The following is a 23,042-nucleotide window of genomic DNA, read 5'->3' on the forward strand; positions in this document are numbered from 1 at the left end:
AATATCCACCCATCTTGACCGAACAAGCTTAGTCAGAAGCCACCTTTTAAAGGTAGGAGGCTGCTTGCCATTTTAATTTACAAATTACGATTGGCATTTCATTCGGCAAGAATGAATTTCATTTGACTGAGTTTCCCCGAAGCTTTAAGATGCTGTCACTTTGGTTGAGGCGTGAAGCTTTCTATTGGAACCTTGCTGCAAATGATGCAAAATGATAAATGGAACATCACTTTCCATTTAGAATAGCACCAGGGAATTGAGACTACCTTTCCAGAAGTACTGTTTCTCCGGTCAGTGTGCCAATGGCTTAACCGAGAAGTCGAGTGCCATTTACATATCCTAACCGCACTTTGTTAATGGAAAATAACTTAATAATACCCTTCAGTATTAAACACTCACTCCTTTGGTTCACTGAGAGATTCACTTTGTCTTTTCTCCAACATTGATCTTTGCGCCATGAGCATTCAACTTTTTAAGATAAAAAACGAGTGCGTTACCTCTTGCCGTTTACAACCCCCTGGCTTACAAGTTTCAACTGGTGGGAGGAAGAGCAATTGGCTATTTACAAGCATGACAGAGGAGTTGAACGAGGGTCTACCTAGAAACAGTTCCAGCTAAGTGGTCAGAGCGGGACTTGAACCTGCAACCACCGAATATCAAGTCAGGGGTTCTAACCACTCGGCCATGCTGCCTCCTGCTTATTAGGGAGTTTAAGCAAATGGCTACGGCTGGCTCTGATACGGCTGCCGGAAGTAAATTTCCCCCAAAATGAGATACTGCTCATGTACGTCGGTTGCATCAAGCCGTAGCGTGAAATCTGACTACGTGAGTCGGGATGTTTTGCTGTAGTGGCTACTACGTCGGGTTTATTTCGCTTCTCTGGCCCTTTTCAACGGACATCTCGGCATTTTAAGAATTCCATTGGATACTATATCCTTTAAACTCAATTTAAGTCAAAGATTGTGTCAAGGTCACGTGTTGCCTTTCATAAGCTTGTAAATCCGTATCCTGAATTTACGATAAGTTTTGGCAAAGGTGTTGGAATGGCGAAGCGAGTCAAGTGAAATATTCGTGTTCAGCACGAGGTTGCTTTTCTTCGGTTAAGTTTGCTTTGAGGGTGTAGTGAAAATGTTTTATATCTGGATAACTATACGATGCTATTTTGCTTCTTTGAGTATTGATATATTTGTGTTCTTCACTCGATTTTCTTTGAGAGATTTGTCTCTGAAATTATATATTTCATCCATCAAATTGTTATGGTACAAAGTGTGTGGCATTCGCTTTCGCTCAGAAATAATCTGTTCGTCCTACCGAATAACGGCCATCGTCCTTTGAGTGAAGCCATTTGGCTCTGAGAAACTAAATAAAAGAGATTTTAAACTCTTAGCCAATGTTTTTTCATCTTTGTATTTCGCTTTGCTCGCTAAACTTAAAATTTGGCAGACCACCGAGACGTACTCTCCCCAGACCTTTTCAGTCACGGCAGCCGTAGTAGCACCAGCCGTAGTGATTTGCTTAAACTCCCTATTTTCGAAGGGATGCAGGGAGGCTCGTCGGAATTTTACGGTATATGTGTTTTTTTTTAATCCTGTAGGGTGTCTTAATTGTTTAGCTTGATCAAGTAGACTTAGAGTCACGTGTGACGATTACGATGTATCCCCCGTGGGGGGGGGGGGGAAGGCAGTGGGATGATTACGGTTACATTTATGCTCTGTGTACCATTGTTAGTTATTAAAACTATCGTGGACATTTGTTGGAGTGAAAACGATGGAGGAAACATATCCCCGGTTGGAGTTAGATGTAAACCTATGTAAGAACCGGGTTTGTGCCGTTTGAACAAGAGACGTACGGTTGGGGTCTCCGATGTACTCGCAGGATACATAGACATAATAGAAGCATTAAGGTTTTCATAATGTTGTTATCAAAATAGAAATAGCGCAAGCCACACCCAAGGCCCGTGTACCGTTGGAGCCAACATTGTCAATGCGTAGATGAAATACTCAACTACAAGGAAAGAGCTAAGAATTGAGAAATAGCACAAGCAAAGAACCAGCAAAGTTACACAATTGCGCTCCACCAGCATCATCCTTAAGTAGTTTTTGGCTGAAGGTTTTGATTCATTAAACTTGAACTGAAGTCATAACGAAAAAAATTGAAATTGCGCATGACCACAATTTGAGCACAAGCACTACAAAAGATCTCACGTGAGTTGTCACGTGAGCAGACGTCATGTTTCACTTAAGCAATCGAAGATTAAGTCAGTTATACAAGATTCCAACCCCTGGCAAAAGAATTATAACGGATTATGATACTCGGTGGTTCTGCGACTAACTAATCTGGTAAATGTAATAAGGTAGTGAACCGAATCAAAAACGAAACCAAAAAATCGCAACTGAAGCAAAGGGCGGGAAAATGTACCTGTCTTTGTCAGTTAAATTGTTTCGAAATAAACGAATGAGACAAGAGAAAAACAAATAAGCAAACAAACAGAAGGTTTCGTGTGATAAGTGGAGCACGTTTACAATCCACTGTAAGAAAAAAGATGGCGGCTGCACATTTTACCACAATGCCTCGCGAACCTAACACAGCCCAAAAGGCACAAAGAAAGTCTTATAATTACAATATTTGTCCCTGTACTAAGGATATTAAGTAGCCCAGGTTTGAAGATTTTATAACGTTTCTGTACGTTTTTGTGAACGTTGTTTTGGTTTTCGTGCGCTAAGAACTATGGGTAAATGTACTAGTCGCCATTTTTTTTCCTACGGAGGATTGTTTCAAAAGAAAATGAAACCAAGCAGAACCGAAGAATTACTGGCGATCGTGCAACGGTGTATTTTATTTCATCTGAAATCAAAATTACACAGAGATATTACTCTTGCTTAATACAATCATTTGATTAATAATCGAAACTAAAATAAGAAAATAACAAATGCTGAACTGACAACGGTGCGTTACTGAAACTTACAAACGGAATCACGCGGTTTATCTTATGAAACTTTCAGATGCTTATAATAACATAATCGAAGTATTCTCTTACTTAAAGTGTACTAACTTCTATGGCTAGTTTTCTTAACATTCTCTGAGAAAGATTATCATAAGACCTGGGAAGCAGCTTAATTGTAAAACGCCATTAGCCCTCTACGATACAACTGTTGGTAAAAAATAACTGATCCCAAAAACTTACTCAGTTAGATTTAAAAAAGCATGCACCCTTTCGGGCGTGTATCGTTTTCTTGAGAAAGCTTTTAATATCTACATTGTTAAAATTGTTCGTAACTACTGTGCGTTTGCAACAACATTACGTCAGAAAATAGCTAGCTGCTTTGACATTTTACCTTACGTTCAAGTGTCACGGTGCAGGAGAAATAGGAAGCTCCCGTGGAATCTTGTTTACCATTTACCGTAAAGTTCCGGAAATTTCGGTGAGAATGTAAATGGTAAGACAATTTTGTCCCGATCAACGGAAAACATTCGAAATATATAAACGAAACGTCTTGAAAGGTAGGCCAAAATTTCCAACCGAAATATCAGAGTGCAAAATACGCTTACCATTTGCAATTCTTCACCGCCTTCTTGACATTATGATCAAGTCGAACTCGTGTAAATTGTTTTTTTTTAGCAAATGGTCAATGGCCAATTTGAACAGAATTTACCACCAGGCATTTTTGCTTTCTATTTGCAGGCAATCGTTGACGAACCGGTGTCTCGATGTGTAAATGGTAAACAACCGTAGGGTAAACAGACCTCGAATATTAATAACAAAAAGAATCGGACCTTAACATTTGTAAACACTGAATTTCGCTATAGGACTGTCAGTCTGTCATAGTGTACTTTTGTGGATATAATGACGCAAAAGCCTGCAACACTTTTCCAGGTGAAATCAGATCGCTAGCTAAAACAAATGCCCTTGTAATTTTTTTCAGGCGACAAGACTTGTTTTGAACTTTCAGCTCACTCATTCTATAGTTTGGTGTTGGCCGAAATGTATTTTCATCATAATTATTAGTATTCCTTACTTATATGTTGACTTAGACTTATGTTTGTTCATTTCATTTCTCGCTAAGTACAAACAAAGTTTTTGTTGTTGTATATGTTGATAAATAATGAAAAAAAAAAGTATGCAAGATTTTCAACCAATCCAACTTGAGTATATTTACATCAGCCAAATGATTTGAATTGAATCAGTCAGCTATTAGATGATTTGCTTTTCATGACACCTAGCAATATTTCAATTAAGATAACTAATGGATTGGATGATGTTTCACTGCACCTTAGAGTAGTTCTTTAACATTAAATATTTTGAAATCGTAGCAAATGAAGAGCTGTTGTTTCCTACATTGTTTCCTACAGCCGAACTTTTGTTTGAAGAGTTTTACACCCAAAAAGACAAAAGTCTCTAGACTCCTTTATAATAAATCGAAAAGGCTCAAACAGTTGTTCACTCAAAAACACGAACACAGTGTTTTTCTGTGTCAGTAATGAATACTTGTCCAGTGTTTGACACAGCAACAGCCCAAGGCTCTTGAAATTGGGCTGACTGTCCTTTTATCGAGTTTACAAATTTTCCCTCAAGTGTAAAAACGTGAACATTGCCACCTTTTTTGTCACAGACAATTAAGTGGTTAAACTTGTCAACGGCGAGTCCAACAGGATGGCGCAGCCTACCAGGTCCTTCTTTACCAATATCGTATAGAAATTCTCCTTTACTGTTATATACCTTGACACAAGGAGCTGAATTATAGGAGACAAAGAATTTGTCTTGATGACACAAGGCTACACACGGGGACACAACACAATGTGGGTCGCTGAAGAACTGCAGCAAATCTGCACCGTCAGCGGAGAGGACTTTGACCTTTTTGTCATTAAGGTCACAAACCAGCATGCGGTCATCACGAGCAATGTTCATGTCTCCTGGCGTGATAAGGTGTTTGTTGGAAATATCTTTAATGGACTCTCCATTTTCAGTGAAACAATAGATATCATGATAGGAATCAAGAACAGTGACGCCACCAGCACTGTTGAAAGCTACTGAAATGGGATGGTTTAACTTTTTAGCGGCTGGTCCGTTCCGATCATACTGTTTCAAATAAGTTCCATCTGAGCTAAAAAGTTGCACTCTCTTATTATGAGCATCAGCTACTGCAATGTTCCCTGTCTTGGCATTTATTGCAATATCGCGGGGTAGATGAAATTTTCCTGGTGTTGCACCCTGTGATCCAAAAGAGCGTACGGCATGGTATTGATGAGGCTTCACGTGAACACTCCTTAGGCTACTAGTCAGCGGTTGACCATTAACTTCAATCACCATGTCGTGATGCCCGTCACATTCGGCTCTGTTGGTGATGCTGTATTTGCCATTTTCGTTGTCTCCAATGTTGGTGTCGAGGTCCTGTTCTGAAGGAGTGCAAACTTTTACATCAATAACTTCACCCAGAAACGCATGTGTAACATTTTGGATATCCTCTTCAATTGTTTTGATATGAACATCCAATGGTTCACAAATGTTCATTTTCTTCGCATTTAGGAGACCTTCACACCCTTCAATGACACGCTGCTGCGCTTCAGAAATTTCAACACTGTTGTTTCCTTGTGAAATTCTTTGGCAATGTTCTAAAGATGCTTCTAGTTGCGTGGCAGAGTTACGAAAGTGTTCTATCTGTGTTGTGCAATCTCTTTGCTGTTGGATTTCAATTTCATCTAACTCGGTCACCATGGCGATCTCGTGCTCCTTTAACACTCGAATGAGTTCTTCAACAGTGGTAAACACTTTTTGACGAGCGGCAGCAATTTTCTCGCCGTTTTTCTCCAACATTTCTGCTGTTTTCTCCACTCGGGTCATGTGCTCAGCAATCTCTACTTTCGTTTCCTGCACAAGCTCCGCCATCTTTAGTTTTTGTTCTTCGGCGGCTTGCTTGACATGATCCGCCTTTGTGTTATTTGCATCAAGTGTTTCTCCACACTTGTCGCATCTAAGAGGCTTATTCTCCACCAGTTCCGCCAGATTACCTTATCGAACACAACAGTTATAAAAAGGTTGGTTAAACGAGAATTATAATGTTCGCCCGTAACACTAAGTGGTAGACAAAAAATAATAACATTCTCTTCTTCTCATAGTTAAAGGTAGGATTTTCGAAAGCTACAAGATTTTCGTCAACTGATAAACTAAGTCTTTAAGAGTCGATTCGAATCCACATACAAATATGGGACATATAGGTATTGCTGTTATTGGGTGAATTATTTATAACTTTAAAAAACGAAGACGAGATCCCTAATCGAGGTTAAATTTGAATGATGGAGTAAAACTTACCAGCTAAAACCAGCCATGACCCTGGATTAGTTTAAATTAAAGCTTTCCAAAGAGATTGGAAGATCCTGATTGTTTTGTTGTGAGGTCTAGTCTACTAAGATTGTCTCTACCCTCTCTTATATTTTGTTTCCCAATAAGCTTTCTAGCTTGATTATTACACAAGCACCCGTTAACGACTTAATTTAGCGCCGTTCGAGGTACTTATTCGCTTATGGAAGCTCGCGTGAGGGTACTTATTGGAGATGAGGAGCTTATTTATAGTTTCAACATGAACATCGCAAAAAAGATACTGTAACTCAAGAACTGTAACATTTGGTGTTCGCATAGTCGTTATACTAATATGCTGTCTATCCCAAGCAAGAGAAGATCAAGGCAAGCGAGTTACTCTCCATATAGGCCTTATACCCAAGGTAATTCCTCTTTAAAAGTTCTTTTCAGACATTGTGCGCAGTTCTTCCACGGACGTTACTCACGCGTTGCGTGGACGTTTAATTTTTATGTTTTGCTTAAAAATTCAAAGATCGACAAGGAAAACCTCCAACGCTGAAAGGATGCCTTCTTTGATTACAAGATCAGAGAGCGGAAAGAAGCAAAGGAGCTTCAGCCCTCGCTATGTTTTAATGCATTTCAAAACTTTAATTGGGGCTTAAATACTAGAGAGATAGATGTCTCCTTCCCAAACAATGAAACTAAATGAACGGCAGAGAAATGAACGGCCATACGAGTGCAAGGCAAATGAACCTCCGATCACAACGCAACCGAGTTTTATTGGGTTTTACTTTTTTTTGTTAACTATATCTGCGTTAATTTCAAAAAATGACGACAATTTTTAAATTCACGGCAGGAACATCTGCCTTCATCGGTGTGTTACAATAGCTGTTGTTGCAGTTGAGCCTGCGGTCAAATATTCCTTTGTTTAAAAAGGCATACAAACAAGGCGAACGGGTCAATACAAAGCAAAATTGACCCTTTCGCCTCGTTTGTATGGCAAACCGCTGATAACTTCAATAACAGCTATATGTGCATGGAGCATAGAATATAAATACTGGAAAATGCTAATGAGTACAATACCGGCAAGACGAGGAAAAAAATCACAATAACGAAAAGCGTGAGAATAACAATAATAAGTTTAGATTAACATGTTTGATTTGATGATTAAGAGAAGGGTTTTCACACCGGATGTACAGAGCTTCTTTGATCTTGAGCTGGAACGTGGTGCTAGCTTGATCAATCACGTGAAAGCAATCCCTGGAGCTTAGAGCTCGTCAGCTCTCAGAATTCCGTAGGTGTATACCAATGTTAACAATAAAGATTAGCGAAAAAACTGAGCAACGACGTTTCGGTGTCATCCTGGCACCATTTTCAAGTTAAAAAATATTTGTGCGAAAAGTAAACTAATTTATACCAATGGTAGAGGTGCGAAATTGAATAAATTAAGATTAAGATAGCTGTTCAATGTTCATGTTCATTCCAATGAGGTGTCAAACACTGGTAATGAGTTCAATGTCTGTTCAAAGCCTAAACAAATACTTTTGCGCGAATGGAGTCTGACTGTGTGTTAAGGCTCGGTTTCTTCTTGCGAATCCACAACATTTCGTGGATCAAGTAATCGAACTTTCCCTGACATTTCTTTAGGATCTTAAAGTTGTTAGTCAGGTCACCAACTGTTAACTGTATTTCCAAATTTAATCTTATAAGAAGTATACCAATGTGTGGGTTTTTATCCGTTATAAGGTGTTCACTGACACGTGTGGAAAAATGTCGGGTAGTTTCACCGACATAGCAAGCGTTACAGCCTGCACAAGGAAATTTATACACGACATCTGAACGAAACCTGCAAGGAATAGGATCTTTCACACTTAATATATAGGGAGCCTATTTTAAAGGACGAGAAAACTAATTTGATGTTTATATTTTTTCAATTTCGTTTAACTAAATCCGTTTTACGATTTTTTGTGATACTGGAAAACCTGCCTATGTACGGGAGCTTGAAATAGAAAGTTGGTGTATCTGTGGGTTTATTTGATGACACAACTTTATTTTGTTTGTTTGTTTGTTATTTACAGCTCCTTTAATCATATACCGTCGCTTGCATCTAAGCATGAACACGTGACGCCGAAACATGCTCTAATTGAGTGTCAAACGTGGTATGATTGGTCATCAAACAATTGAAGTTTAGTAGACCGTGGCGCGAACTTTCGCGCTAAAAGTTCAGCAAACGAAATGGCAGGAAGATTGGACATTCAAGGTTTCTTCAGAGAAATTGACCCTGACCTGTGTCAATATGCATACGCCTTTCGTGAAAGAGGCTTTACTTCTAATATAACCATGAAATAGTGGCGGGAGCAAGACCTTCAGAGTCTTTTAGTATATATCCCCGAAGGACATAGACTACGAGTAGTCCCTCTTTCGCTTAGTCCGTCGTGCGTGACGCGAAAGAAATTCGCGAGAAAAAAATGGCCGCGCGAAATCCTGGGGGCTAGGAGCGCGCGAAAGGAGGGACTACCGCCTAAGCCCAAGAGTTTGCCCTTTCACGGCCGAGTGATTTTTCGGTGTAGGATTTCTCATCTTGACGTCCTCTTATTATCGCCTGTTATGAATAGCCCCGGGAGATCTGAATAAAATTGCTCTACTCTACTCTTCAAGTAGCCAGGCAAAAACATATGCCGTGAGAAGTATATCTTCGTTCAGTGTTCGTTCAGCGAAACTGTCAAAGAAGTTTTAAAAAGAAGACGACGAATGAGGCCTCTTGTAACGATTTTCGCTGCGTCTAAAAGTTATTGCGAAAATTTCAACAGAGTTTCAACCGAGAATTTACATTATACATGATACATTATACATTATACATAGGAGATCATCCAGCTGCGGTAAAATGTTTGCCGATAGCAGCGGAAAATTTCAGGTGAATGTCCGGTGTCAAGCGAGAGTCCGGTTCAATCTTTCAAATGGACGGCAGAAAGGCCATACCAAGCTCAGTGAATTTATATTCGCTGACTTAGACGATGCTATTGAGCAGCAAAATCACTAACACGCTCGCAGTCGGGTTGGAGACAGAAAGCTTTGCCAAACAAAACACTGGATAAATTTAACTCTTTCCAAAGCGCCTGTTGGCAGATTCGCAAGAACATCACGGCTTGCGAAGCGCGATTCCAACGCTTCGATTTGCTCTTGTACCGCTTCGATTTGCTCCGGTTCCAAAACATTCCTGCAAGACGTCACAGGTATCTCGAATGTTGACAACACGTTCTCAACGCTCCTAACACAAGCCAATCATATTTTTCCGTTGTGAGAGAAACGCATAATTCAAACTCTTGGGCTTAGGCGGTAGTCCCTCCTTTCGCGTGCTCCTCGCCTCCAGGATTTCGCGCGGCCATTTTGTTCTCGCGGTTTTCTTTCGCGTCACGCACGACGGACTAAACGAAAGAGGGACTACTCGTAGTCTACGAAGGACATCGAGACTGATTTTAAACATGGTCACGAAAGTTCGTTTTACGGTCTGCTAAACTTCAAATGTTTGATGACCAATCATCCCGCGTTTGACACCCAGTTAGAGCATGTTTCGGGTCACGTATTCACGCTTAGATGCAAGCGACGGTCTGTGGCTAGGGAAACAATTCCTCTTTAGGATGTCAATAAGGTTGTGAATGTCTTTGTGGAAGCTCTTCCAGGTGTTGATAGTTTTGTAAGTCCTGTGTACGTTTCTTCGTGAGGCCCATCTTGTAAGATGTAGTAAAGTTAGTGTATCTTTACGCACCTGTCGTTCAGGTGTCGTGCATAAATTTTCTTGAGTCTCACACCAATCCAGAAAAATTTTTCCAGAACTCTGATACCACCCGACATGAAACTAGCATATGCCTTATCTAGATCTTGTTTTGTTTTTGAGCTAACAGATGATCAAAAGTGCAGTCAGATGCTCTCCTTCCCCCCAAAGAAACATAATGGAGTTTAAGGTTACTGTATACCTTCAGATCGGCAATTTTCTTCAAATTTGGATTTTTTGGTCGAAGAGTAATCTCTAATTTCTGAAAAAAAATTGAAAAAAACTAAATATTGGCGGAGAAATGGAGGTTTTACGTTATGGCCGGAAGTAGAGGCTCCCTCTTGATTGACAGCCCTATAACGCGTATACAATCAACCGAGACGACTTTCGCGGGAATATCACCTATATGAATACCGCGAATTGGCTGGCAACTCACCTCTACTCAGTTGATCAGCATTGTTAATCCAAGCATTTTTCGTATTAGGTGTAATTCTGTTAAGTTAGAAGTAAACATGGACCACGGAAAACTCCGTGGAGCAGTTCGAAAAAGCGAAAACAGCGAAGAACGAATGAAAATATATCTCGGAGTGAAGAAGCGAAAATTGGCCTCGCGGATGAAGCTATGGCTATCCTATCAAGGGGGCAAAAAGATCGAGTCAAGAGAAGAGAAAGGTTCTGTAAAAATTTGGGAACTTAACAGCGATAACAGTGATTTTTACAGTGACTCTTTGTTGAGTCCGATACCGATGAATCGTCGGACTCATTGAGATCCATTGGAACATTATCCATTCACATTTGCTCCGCCGCGCTTTCTTTTAATTTGTTTATTTTCTTCGCCCAGCCACTCTAGCGTTCGTATCCTTTTTCGTCTTCCCCATTTTGCCAGACTAGCTTCAAGAAAAATTGAGCTATAGAAAAATTATCTCTCCGCCTTGAGCGCATTGCGAAACACAAGGGTGTTTTGGAGATTCGCGTGTAAATTTCACCGCGAGAAAAAACTTTCCAAACGCTGTGATCTGAGAACCCAGTTGAAGGCGTTTGTGGGCGGAGTTTGTTTGCGAAGGAAGAGATTTTTCTTAGCGCTGGTTTCTCGAATCAATTTTTTCGCTTGAAGCAGACACTTTAAGAGTTACAACTCAAAGAGAATTTCTTCGATTGCCCTCAAATTTGGACAGTAGCTAGATTAACGTGTAATAAACAAAACGTGTCTGCGAATTGTTTATTTCGAAATATTTTTTCTCCGAGAGCGATTTTTGTACGATCACTTCACATTTTTTAAATCCTATTCGAAAATGTTCTGTAACTTTTTACTGCAAATGAATATGACAAAACGCAGACACGCTTTTTTAGCGCTTTTTGTCCTTAAACCGGCGAAAAAAAATAATTGACGGAAAACAAAATTCGCTTTGACTTGTAGCTTCCAAAAGATGATTAGGGCGCTCGCATTTAGTGGTCCTGAAATAATCAGCAATTCATTTCATTTCAAAATTCTCGGTATAGTTCGATAGCCAGCTCTATAAGCTTTAATTTGATATAGGGATTTAGGTATCTACCGCTTAAACCAGACGCGCTACATCGCTTGGACGCGAGACTCCCCTGAAGGTATACGGTATGACCACGATGGCGACTCCAAGGACACCGCCTATTAATAAAATGAAAAATGAATATTCAACCTACGAATCTCGCAAGAATTTTGTCGATCACTGTCAGAGCTATCCCAAACTCAACATGTAAGACACATCAAAATTCGAAAACTAAAATTTAAAAATTGGCCGTCGTTCACGTTCTGAATTCACGTTCTGAATAAGCAGAATTTGGTCTTTTGGCCTTGTTGTTTCGTAGAGGGTGTCGTTAAAGTCTTGTTGAAAGCTTGATTCGAACTCAATGGCTATAAAAGTCGGTTTGGCACATTATGAAGACATTTTAAAGGTAACAATGGTGTTTGTTTTGTTCAGAGATTTTTTTGCTCTTCTTTAATTAATTTCCAAAGTTGTGTGAAATCTAGGTGAATGTCCATCACGGGCCTTCCTCGGGTGAATCAAAAATTCCCTAAAACACGAAACATTTATAAGATTTGATCGAAAGGATTGTGGTTTTGGTATAAGTACATGAATGTCTTGCAACACGCGAGAAATGAGCGAAATCCACTTTTCAAGACAGATCGACCGGACCGCTTACGGAGACAACGGCAATGGAAACGAGTTCAATGCATGGCCGTGCACGGGCGCAAAAATTCTCATCTCGTACAGCACGATTTTTATATGCAAAAATGGATCAAATTGAAAGAGAAGGGCATACTATTCCCGTCAAATCAAAACAGCCTAAAAGTAGATCTAGATCTCTAGATCTATTCTTGGGTTGCACTGTCACGAAATAAAAAAATAATTCGAAAATCATTCAGTGTTTACAGTCAAGAAATTATGATGTTATAGGAGATAAATAAAGAAGACATTTCTCCAAGTCTTAGGTCTGTACGTTCTCTCAAACGCCAAATATTCGTCGAAATATTTTGCGCAAGTTTACAGAGCCCAGTATGGAGCCGTCATGTTGGTGTACCTCCATGGTACACCAACATGGCGACCGGAAATTAGTGTAAACATCTGGAACTTGCCTTGGCTATTTAGGCCGCTGATTCTTTGAACTGATCAAGTAAACATTTAAATAAACACTTTTCCAAACACTTTAACTTCTAAAAAGGCCAAAAGTCACAAGATAAGTATATACCTTTCGACAAACGCGTTCATAGCTTTATGCCACGCATCGCCATAACTCTGAAATTCAAAATGTGCCTGTTTTCAGGCGAAGCAAGCAATTGAGCTGAAAAGTTGTTATGTAGATATAATTTTACCGCCTCTTATGCCTGATGAGGATAATAACTTTGGTGGCTCTTTAGAAAATGATGACGTCACGTGCAAACCAAGAATCAGTTTTTCCACACGTTGGTAGTTTTTAGTAGAATCCGATTTTCTTAACCAATTTTCTTTTCCTCAGTTTGAAGGTTGAGAAATCAATTTATATTCAATCGTTAAGCTAGAACTCGAACTGCCAAAAAGCCGTTCACTATCTTTTGAAAACATTAGAGGAAACTTGTTTTAAATCGAGGAGGGTGCTGTTTAATTTCATTTTACTGTATTTTGTACTTTGCGCCGTTTTCCTCAGTTGACGTTTCTGCATGCATTTTATTTGTGATTATTTGAGTAGTTCCTAGTATTGTACTTATCCATGGGCTTCTCTTTACTGGTGAAAAACGAACACCAGGAGCCCATGGACATGGGCCCCCTGCGAATACATAAAGTCGCTTCGCCCATCAGTCCTCTGTTGGCTTTACGTTTTGTGGTATTTTTTGCTCTTCAGTCAGTGTATGTATATAACTGATTTTTGCACTGACTGACGGGCGAACCTAAAACACGAAAAATTCAAACGATTTGATCAAACGGATTGTGGTTTTAGAATACGTCCATGAACACAAGAAATGAGCGAAATCTAGTTTTCAAGCCAGATCGACCGGACCGCGTTTAGGGAGACTGCCTCTTAAACCCCTGAAAACCAAATGAACGGCAGAGGACTGAGCAACCAAACGATCACAAAGCCTGAACGAAAACATTGAGGAAAAAATTCGTGCTACGGACTTTTCAGCACATTTCCCGCCATTTCGTCTCTGGCTGCCTCAAGAATGTCACTTGGGCTGTCCACACATCGCGCGAGTAACATCCGCGGAAAAACTGGGTACTATCTTTAAAAATAACTTAAGAACAACTTACCTTGGGTATGGGGCCATATGGGGGATTAACTCTCTTACCTTGATATTCTCTTGTCCCAAGTCAATGTCGTCAAAATTACGTGAAAAGCAGGCTACATCATTCACTCGTCTAATCAGTCTATTCTTAATGACCATTATATCATGGGCATTATAGCGGAGCTCCGCGGCCCAAAGGGCAGCCAAGCGGAGCCCCATACTCATAGAAACCCGTGAGTCGTTTTCCTCATGGTAAAACGCTACTAACGGTATTGCGCGTGGGCGCGTTCGCACGACGACGACGACGTCGTCGCACAAAATAGCGGCTATACTCCAGCTAATAAGTTGACCGAGACATGCTGCCTTGGTCTACAGCGTCCATTTTTGATATTGGACATCCATGTTATCGACAATTGACAATTGTGGGAGCATCAAAACAAAGTATCCGCTGACCAGTATAACGTAAACATATTGCGGGGTCAAGGTTAGAGCTCAACGAGATCACGTGTTTTTTTCCGCTGACCGAGTACGGTTTTTCTATCGGATCGCGGGCTCAAGCCAGGTTAACTTACTGTAATTAGGGCCGGGTTGTTCGGAAGCCGGTTGACGCTAACCTAGGATTAAAATTTAACGAAAGCATAAATTGTCCTTGTATAAAAATGTTTTCACTGGTTATGTTTTCAAATACAGAAGGCCAAACTATATAAACAGAAAACCTCACCGCAAAGTTGAAAAAACTCGAATCAAAATTCTCGCTTGTCCAAGATTAGGTTAATCAGGCTCTGAACAACCCGGCCCAGGAGCTCCGCTTTCAGGTTTGCATTGGCTAAATAAATATATTAGTAAGCATAAGCCCAAGGATGTTTATAATTTGTTCTTTAACAAAACTGTTCCAATTTGAAGCTATGCCCAATTTCAGGCCAAAAGATCTCAATAATCATGCTCTTAGACCATATATACCTATATAACTTACATTAAGGAGTATATCCCCTTCCTGGGAACTCTCAACCTCTCTTTCTGAGGCACGATGGAGTTGATGAACGTTAGTTATTGATATACGTAACCATGGTAACCATAAGAGTTATTAAAGCTCACCTTCATCACTTGATTTCTTTCTGTTAGTCAAAGTTGCTGCTGTTAAATCATCAAGTTTTTTCGTGACATCTGTCAGCTTGGTTTCAATCTCTTTCAGCCCATCTTTAATGTTGTTCTCGTCCTTTTTCCATTCACTGAGAAGTTTTTTGTAGTGATCTTCAATTTCAGGGTCCATGCACTCAGTTTCCAGATTGTCAATAGCTGCCATGTATCTATCTCCTCCTAGTCTTACCAGAGTGTCCCGGATGTCTTGCCAGTGGGTTTTGAATGTTGTGTCATCAACCGAAGCTTGCTCGGCATGCGCGTACACGGTGTTTCTAAAGTACTTAATACGCGCAATATCCGCTGCATGACTCATGTCCGTTTCAGGGGGAAGTTTGTCCCATCCGTTTATTGGAGAAGGCAAGCCTCCCAAATTTCGTAACAGAACCGTCAAAAGAGTGATGTCAAAGTCTCTCGAAGACACTTTAGAGGGAAATAAAGGGAAGAGCTTGCCCCATTGGGTTGCATTGATATTTTTCCTTCTTCTAAGGGATTGTAAAACGGTTTCTTTGTTTGTCAAAACTGCGTGAAGATTTGCCGGTGCATGAATGGCATCAAATGTGTCCCTGAGGGCCTGGGTACCAACATCAACCAGGAGACGACACAAGCGTGCGTAGTTGGTCGTCTCTTTGGTGGATGGAGTTGCTGGTGGTGCGCTTGCCATGAGAGTAATCTTTTATTGATCAATGCTAGGTAGAGAAAGAAACAAGATTCTTTACTTCTAAGGACTGTTAATACACTGTTGGTACAGACAACGTGAAAAGAGAAACTGGCATGTACAGGACGCTCTTTCTTTTATCGTCACGTGCTTTATTTTGCTCCTCATTTTCTTTTGGTCAGAGAGATCGAGCCATAGGTATGGGTTAAGTTAGCGAACGAAATGCCGTGGTATAGACCCTTTGCATAAATAATAAATAATAATACAAAATATTTATATAACGCGAAATCCACTAATTGTCCATGGCGCTTTACATTAAATAGATGGCACCAATATTTGAATACAATACTTATACATCTTAAGCCTCACATTCATGTTAAAAATCCTGTGTTTGGAAACATGAACACTAGGCGTAGGATGTATAAACTATTTTATTTAACACTCCCATTAATGTTCAGTTGAAATAAAGTATGGGAATAATGATTGACCAGCGGACTAAACCAAGATGAAACAGCTTGGCTTAGGGAAGGTCGAGTCTAGCTGGAAAACCGCGCGGAAAACCGAGCACGAATGGAGTGAAGTCGTTTCGGTATTTACTGCAGAACTATTACGTAACTGGTGCAAAAAAAGCTCACCTAGTCGAGAAAACTGCATTGTTGTTACGCATTTTAACTTTGCATATCATTATGAGTATTGTGAGTAGTATTGTTATTCACATTTAGATGCCCTTTATGCAAGGGGTCTATAGCACGACATTTCGCTCCCTAAAATGAGCCGGTATCTGTGGCTCAGTCTCTCTCTCACTGTATAATCAGTATCGAACTGCTTTGATCTGGTGAAACTCACAGCTTTGTCATCGATCCTATTTTAATGACTTAATTTCGTGCGGAGAGCACCCTTAGTCTGAATTTCAGCTATGTTACTGTTGGCGAAAAAACACGCCTCCTTTCTCTATCAAGTAATTTGTTTATGACAACTGCTTGAGAAGCGCTTCTATCTCACGTGTGAAATGCCTGAGCATCCAACCATAAAACCGCGTTTTTTCCCAATGCGGTATAGACGGATTCGGCTAACGTGTTTAAATCCTTGTTGCCACCCAATTCAGACTCTGTAGTGTTTCATTTGGGATGTTATAATTGCACAATTTGCCACCTGGAACTGACTGGATGGGAGTATGTACAAAGGAACAATACATGTTCGGCAGCCAAAGTAGAAGAGCTTTCTGAGTTGGCTGCTGCTTATGAAAAGACATAGGAAAAGAAAAGGAGAACGAACAACCCCTTGTATAAAAACCACCCAAACGATGATATTTCCTTGTTTTATTGCCAGTCTGCTCTATCAAAAAAGATTTAGTTGAGAAAACTCAAGTTTATTTTTGACCGGTGGTTCCCGTTTAGAGTCAGATAGCCTAGTCTCGGTAACCGAAGGAAGATTATACGATAACTCCGACAATTCCGCTTCCAGTAGTCGCTTCTTGTAAAGCGCAGGATAGCGCGCATACACGAAAATTAGCAAAACAAGCTGTACCAATGCTGGTAAAATGCCAAAAGAGTGAATTATTACTAACCGAATAATTAAATAGGCCTAACACCAAAAGCTAACGAGACTGCTGTTGACTGGCTCCTTAATTGAGCGTATGGCAAAAAGCACAGAATGCAAATATAATTTTTGTGCTAAATTGCGCATCATAAAAAAAAACCAGATGAGCTACACAACCTCACCCGAATAGACTGTTTGTGGGGTAATACCTCAAAGTATATGCATATATCCAATAAAGCACTCTGTGGATAATTATGTGGTCTGAGACTGTTGTTAACACTATAATAAAAATACCTCAACCAAAACTTGGAGGTAATTAGTTGCTCTCTCGGGATAGTTATAAGTGGTTGGTTGGGTTCAGTGCTTCTTAAAAACGCTTCGTTTCGGTTCAGAAATCGCTGGAAAAAAGTTGTAGACTTGCGAAAGGAAGCCGACAGACTATAAGCGCCAATTCATAATTATCCCTTGAGAGTATCATCCGACTCATCGAAGGCATGTTAGCTAACACAAATATACGAATAAAACCGGTCAAAATTTGTTACATGCTTCAAGAACAGATCGGTTATGATAAAGAGAGAAAAGGGATTCTCTTTCAGTCGAAAGAAAATCGAGTGACTGAACACGTGATTGAACACGTAAAAAGAGTTGAAAGTTTGATTGGTTGTTTTCTATACCAGAGAGTCATAATACGACGTAGCGGATTTGGCAGGCTTCTTTTAGTTTGTCCTGCTATTCGTCTTAGTTTATTACAGAAGACAGATAATTCGTCAAGAACATTAATAAAAGAATACGGGGTGTTTAGGTTACGCAATTAATTTTCTTAAGACAGGTCATGTTTACTTGGGGTAGATCAGGTGATCACGCAGTTTCAAAGTATTGGATAAAAAATGCTGCATTTTGAGCCTTTTGAATCAATTTACTACGAATTGATTATTCACAGAGTGGACTAATGTTTTGTTGTGTGACAGAATAGTGATTTAGAAAGGGGTCGTGGAAATGAGATATTTGCCATTGTTGTACAAGAGGAACCTGTTCAAACTTGATGAAATTGGCGAGATGACGTCAATTTGCTGGTAACAAATGTTTCAGTCGGTTAAAAAGAGCCAGTGAACTGTGTAGGCTAACAACAAAGTTATCACGATCGTTGTGCGAACTTGGGTTTCATTTGATGTTTTTGTGCGCTAGAGTTGAACATTTGCAGTTCGAAACAATTACGTCAGTTTGTTACTCTTGCTTAATTGTAAAACCGCAAGTGTTTGGTTCATGTTAACCGGTATTATGGAGGCGAAGCTTTCTATTTATTTATGTTTCGTTCTTTCTGATATATCGCTAGAAGAGACAATTTCATAAATGTAAATATCAAAGAGAAGAAAAACGAACAACGAATCAAAACCACCGAAACGATGATATTTCCTTGTTTATTGCTAAATAGACAAGTAATTAATAGCGTGCTTTATCAAGAAAAGATTTACTTTCGACAACTGAAGTTTATTTGTGACCGTTCACCTTTAAAGCCAGATAGCCTAGTCTCGGTAACTGAAGGAAGATCAGACGATAATTCCGACAATTCCGCTTTCAGTAGTCGCTTCTTGTAAAGCGCAGCATAGCGCACATGCCCGAACATTAGCAAAACAAACTGTATCAGTGCTGGTGAAATACCAAGATAATGAATTATTACTAAGCGAATACTTAAATAAGCCTAACACCAAACGCTATAGAGACTGCTGTTGACTGGCTCTTGAATTAAGCGTATGGCAAAAAGCGCAGAAATCAAATAAAGTAAGTATTATTATTATTATTATTATTATTATTGTGCTAAACTTCGCATGTCAAAAAGACCAGATGAGCTACGCAACCCCCCTCGAATAAAATCAAAATAAAACTAACCTTGGGAATTGGGCAATGTCGGATTCTCAGTGTCAGGAAGCAGACTGCTTGCGGGCAAATATCTCAAAGCATATGCGTAACTGCGCACTAAAGCACTCTGTCAATAATTATGTGGTCTTCAACTATTGTAAACACTATAATAATAAAAGGTACTGAGTCACATCTTGGAAGGTAATTAGTTGCTCTCTTAGGTAGTTATAAGCGGTGGATTGGTTGGGTTCAGTGATTCTCAAAGAAATCTGCGTTTCGGTTCAGAAATTGCTGAAAAGGTTGTAGACTTGCGAAAGAAAGTTGACGGACTCTAAGACACCTATTCATAGTTATCCCTTGAAGCTAGGTATTCCAACCCGTCGAAGGCACGTTCGCTTTCACAAACAAATGAATAAAACTGGTCTAAATTTGTTACATGCTTCAAGAACAGATCAGTTATGATAAAGAGAGAAAAGGGATTCTCTTTCAGTTGAAAAACAAGTCGAGTGACTGAACACGTGACTGAACACGTGAAAAGAGTTGGAAGTTTGATTGGTTGTTTTCTATACCAGAGAGTCATAATCCGTCGTGGCGGAATTGGAGGGTTTCTTTTAGTTGTCCTGCTTTGCGTCTTAGTTAAGTATACTACAGAAGACAGATATTTTGCCAGGAAAATTAAGAAAAGAATAATAAAAAGACTACCTTCATTCGAATCTCGGAGTGTTTAGGTTACGCAATTAATTTTGTTAAAATAGGTCATGTTTACTTGGGGGAGATCACGTGATCACGCAGTTTCAAAATATTGGATAAAAGTTGCTAACTTCTGAGCTTTTGAATTAATTTACTACGAATTGATTATTCACAGAGTGGACTAATGTTTTGGTGTGTGGTAGAATAGTGATTTTAAAAGTGGTCGTGGAAATGAAATATTTGTCATTGTTGTACAAGAGAAATCTAATCAGGCTTGATAAAATTGGCCACATGAGGTCACTTTGCTGCACTATAATGTTGTGCTTAAAACAAATATTTCAGTCGGTTAAAAAAAAGTCAGTGAACTGTGCTGGTGAACAACAAAGTTATCACGATCGTTGTGCGAACTTGGGTTTCATTTGATGTTTTTGTGCGCTAGAATTGAACATTTGCAGTTCGAGACAATTACGTCAGTTTGTTAAGTACTCTTGCTTAATTATTAAACCGCAACCGTTTGGTTCACGTTAACCGGTTTTATGAAGGCGAAGCTTTATATTTATTTATGTTTCGTTCATAGTGATATATTGCTGGAGGAGAAAATTTCATTGTCACTTATCAAAGAAAAGAAAAATGAACAACGAATGAAAACCACCGAAACGATGATATTTCCTTGTTTATTGCTAAATAGACAAGTAATTAATAGCGTGCTTTATCAAAAAAAGATTCACTTTTGACAATTCAAGTTTATTTGTGACCGTTCACCTTTAAAGTCAGATAGCCTAGTCTCGGTAACTGAAGGAAGATCAGACGATAATTCCGACAATTCCGCTTTCAGTAGTCGCTTCTTGTAAAGCGCAGCATAGTACGCATGCCCGAACATTAGCAAAACAAACTGTATCAGTGATGGTAACTCGCTGAGAGAGTGAATTATTACTAAACAAATACTTAAATAGGCCTAACACCAAAGGCTAAGAAGACTGCTGTTGACTGGCTCTTGAATTAAGCGTATGGCAAAAAGCGCAGAATGCAAAAAAAAAGTCATTATTATAATTATTTTTGTGCTAAACTTCGCATCTCGAAAAGACCAGATGAGCTACACAACCTCACTCGAATAGAATCAAAATAAAACTTACCTTGGGAATTGGGCAATGTCGGATACTCAGTGGCAGGAAGCAGACTGTTTGCGGGCAAATATCTCAAAGCATATGCGTAACTGGGCACTAAAGCACTCTGTCAATAATTATGTGGTCTTCAACTATTGTAAACACTATAATAATAAAAGGTACTGAGTCACATCTTGGAAGGTAATTAGTTGCTCTCTTAGGTAGTTATAAATGGTGGATTGGTTGGGTTCAGTGATTCTCAAAGAAATCTGCGTTTCGGTTCAGAAATTGCTGAAAAGGTTGCAGACTTGCGAAAGAAAGTTGACGGACTCTAAGACACCTATTCATAATTATTCCTTGAAGGTAGGTATTCCGACCCGTCGAAGGCACGTTCGCTTCCGCAAACAAATGAATAAAACTGGTCTAAATTTGTTACATGCTTCAAGAACAGATCAGTTATGATAAAGAGAGAAAAGGGATTCTCTTTCAGTTGAAAAACAAGTCGAGTGACTGAACACGTGACTGAACACGTGAAAAGAGTTGGAAGTTTGATTGGTTGTTTTCTATACCAGAGAGTCAATCCGTCGTGGCAGACTTGGCAGGGTTCTTTCAGTTTGTCCTGCTATTCGTGTTAGTATATTACAGAAGACAGATAATTCGTCAAAAACATTAAGAAAAAAATAAGAATAAGACTACCTTCATTCAAATCTCGGGGTGTTTAGGTTACGCAATTAATTTTGTTAAAATAGGTCATGTTTACTTGAGGGAGACACGTGATCACGCAATTTCAAAATATTGGATAAAAGTTGCTGGCTTTTGAGCCTTTTGAATGAATTTGCTACGAATTGATTATTCACAGAGTGGACTAACGTCTCAGTGTGTGATAGAAAAGTGATTTTGAAAGTGGTCGTGGAAATGAAATATTTGACATTGTTGTACAAGAGGAATCTGTTCAGGCTTGATGAAATTGGCCACATGAAGTCACTTTGTTGGACGATAATGTTGTGCTAGAAACAAATATTTCAGTCGGTTAAAAAGAGTCAGTGAACTGTGCAGGTTAACAACAAAGTTATCACCATTGTTGTGCGAACTTGTCCGGTAACTCGCCCGTAGTTCATCGAGTATCGCCAGCCGGGTAGGACAATAGTTATGCTATTTTGAAGAAAATATGTTGTTCCTTGTCAAATTAAGCCTATAATCGTATCTATAACAAAATTCTCGATCGTGATTGGTTCTCCGTGCGCTTATTTGTTAAGTAATCGGCGCGCGATCACGCGGGTGTCCAATTACACGTATCCAATTTGAACTTTTCGTAATTGGACACCTGTATTTGGATAACCACGTGATTCGCACGTCAATTACGCGCGCTTTAATGGTTTCCTTCGCACTGTTTCCTACAGTTTTCCAAACTTATGAAAATCGTTACAGACGTTTTCGCTCAAAAGAAGTTCTCAAAAGACATTTTTAACTCCAAATTTTGTTATAGATACGATTAATTAGTAATTGGACCTCGTGTCGTACAATTCAGGGAGTAATCGTGCTCGTAATTTCAAGTCGGCATCGCGCTTTGCACTCGTCTGATTTTGAAATTACTCGAGCGATTACTCCCTGAATTGTACTCCACTCGGTCCCATTACTATTACGAATTCTCGAGTTAAGTTAAGAAAAGGGTCCAGGAAATAAAGGTGTGCAGAAGGGGGTCCTGAAAGTTGGTCCAGATGGGGCTCCACGTTTTATACCGACCAGTCGTAGGCGGATACGCACCGGAAATTTATAGACTACAGTAGACTGTGTTCATTGTATGAGCGATTTCATTTTCTCTTTTTTTTTGGTGGTGAGTTGGGTGGGGGGGGGGGGGGTGGGGACGGGGGGTGAGGGAACTAGTTTACTCTCACCGATCGATTCCTTTCAGGGGTGGTGTGCTTGACTAACCATTCGGTAATGGCATATTTGGCGTTGTGTTTCTTGAGAATTGGGAGAAAAGGGAGCGAGAAAAGCATATTTGTCCCGGGAAAGCGGAATGAAGAAGAAAACAAAAACTGAAGAAAAATCACCTATGCCTTTGTTGCCTTTAGCGAATCTTTCCCAAAGCAGAAAGGAAAGCGGGTCAGTTCTTCATCGACGCGGGAGCCGTCGATTGTCTAGTTGTCGATCTTGAAAACGCCGTTTGTTGGAGATAAGCATAAGAAACTGTATTTTAAAACTAACTAAAATCCTCTGGTTAAAAGGTTTCCAGACAATGAGCCTTTGGCTAC

At 39.7% G+C, this 23,042-nt stretch overlaps 1 protein-coding gene across 1 annotated transcript; it reads right to left on the reverse strand.

The window, feature by feature from the left end:
- Nucleotides 1-3,605: 3,605 nt before the first annotated feature.
- Nucleotides 3,606-15,679, reverse strand: LOC110041602 (uncharacterized). Its single transcript, XM_020746914.2, has 2 exons — nt 14,899-15,679; nt 3,606-5,394 (listed from the first exon to the last, which is right to left on the reverse strand). Exons 1-2 carry the CDS (start codon nt 15,602-15,604, stop codon nt 4,439-4,441), a joined length of 1,662 nt encoding a protein of 553 aa, XP_020602573.2. The 5' UTR covers nt 15,605-15,679; the 3' UTR covers nt 3,606-4,438.
- Between the last annotated feature and the right edge of the window lie 7,363 nt (nt 15,680-23,042).

The sequence above is a fragment of the Orbicella faveolata genome, unplaced genomic scaffold (genome assembly GCF_042242905.1).
Source record: "Orbicella faveolata isolate gen_17 unplaced genomic scaffold, um_ofav_v1 contig_13, whole genome shotgun sequence".
Classification (NCBI taxonomy): Eukaryota; Metazoa; Cnidaria; class Anthozoa; order Scleractinia; family Merulinidae; genus Orbicella; species Orbicella faveolata.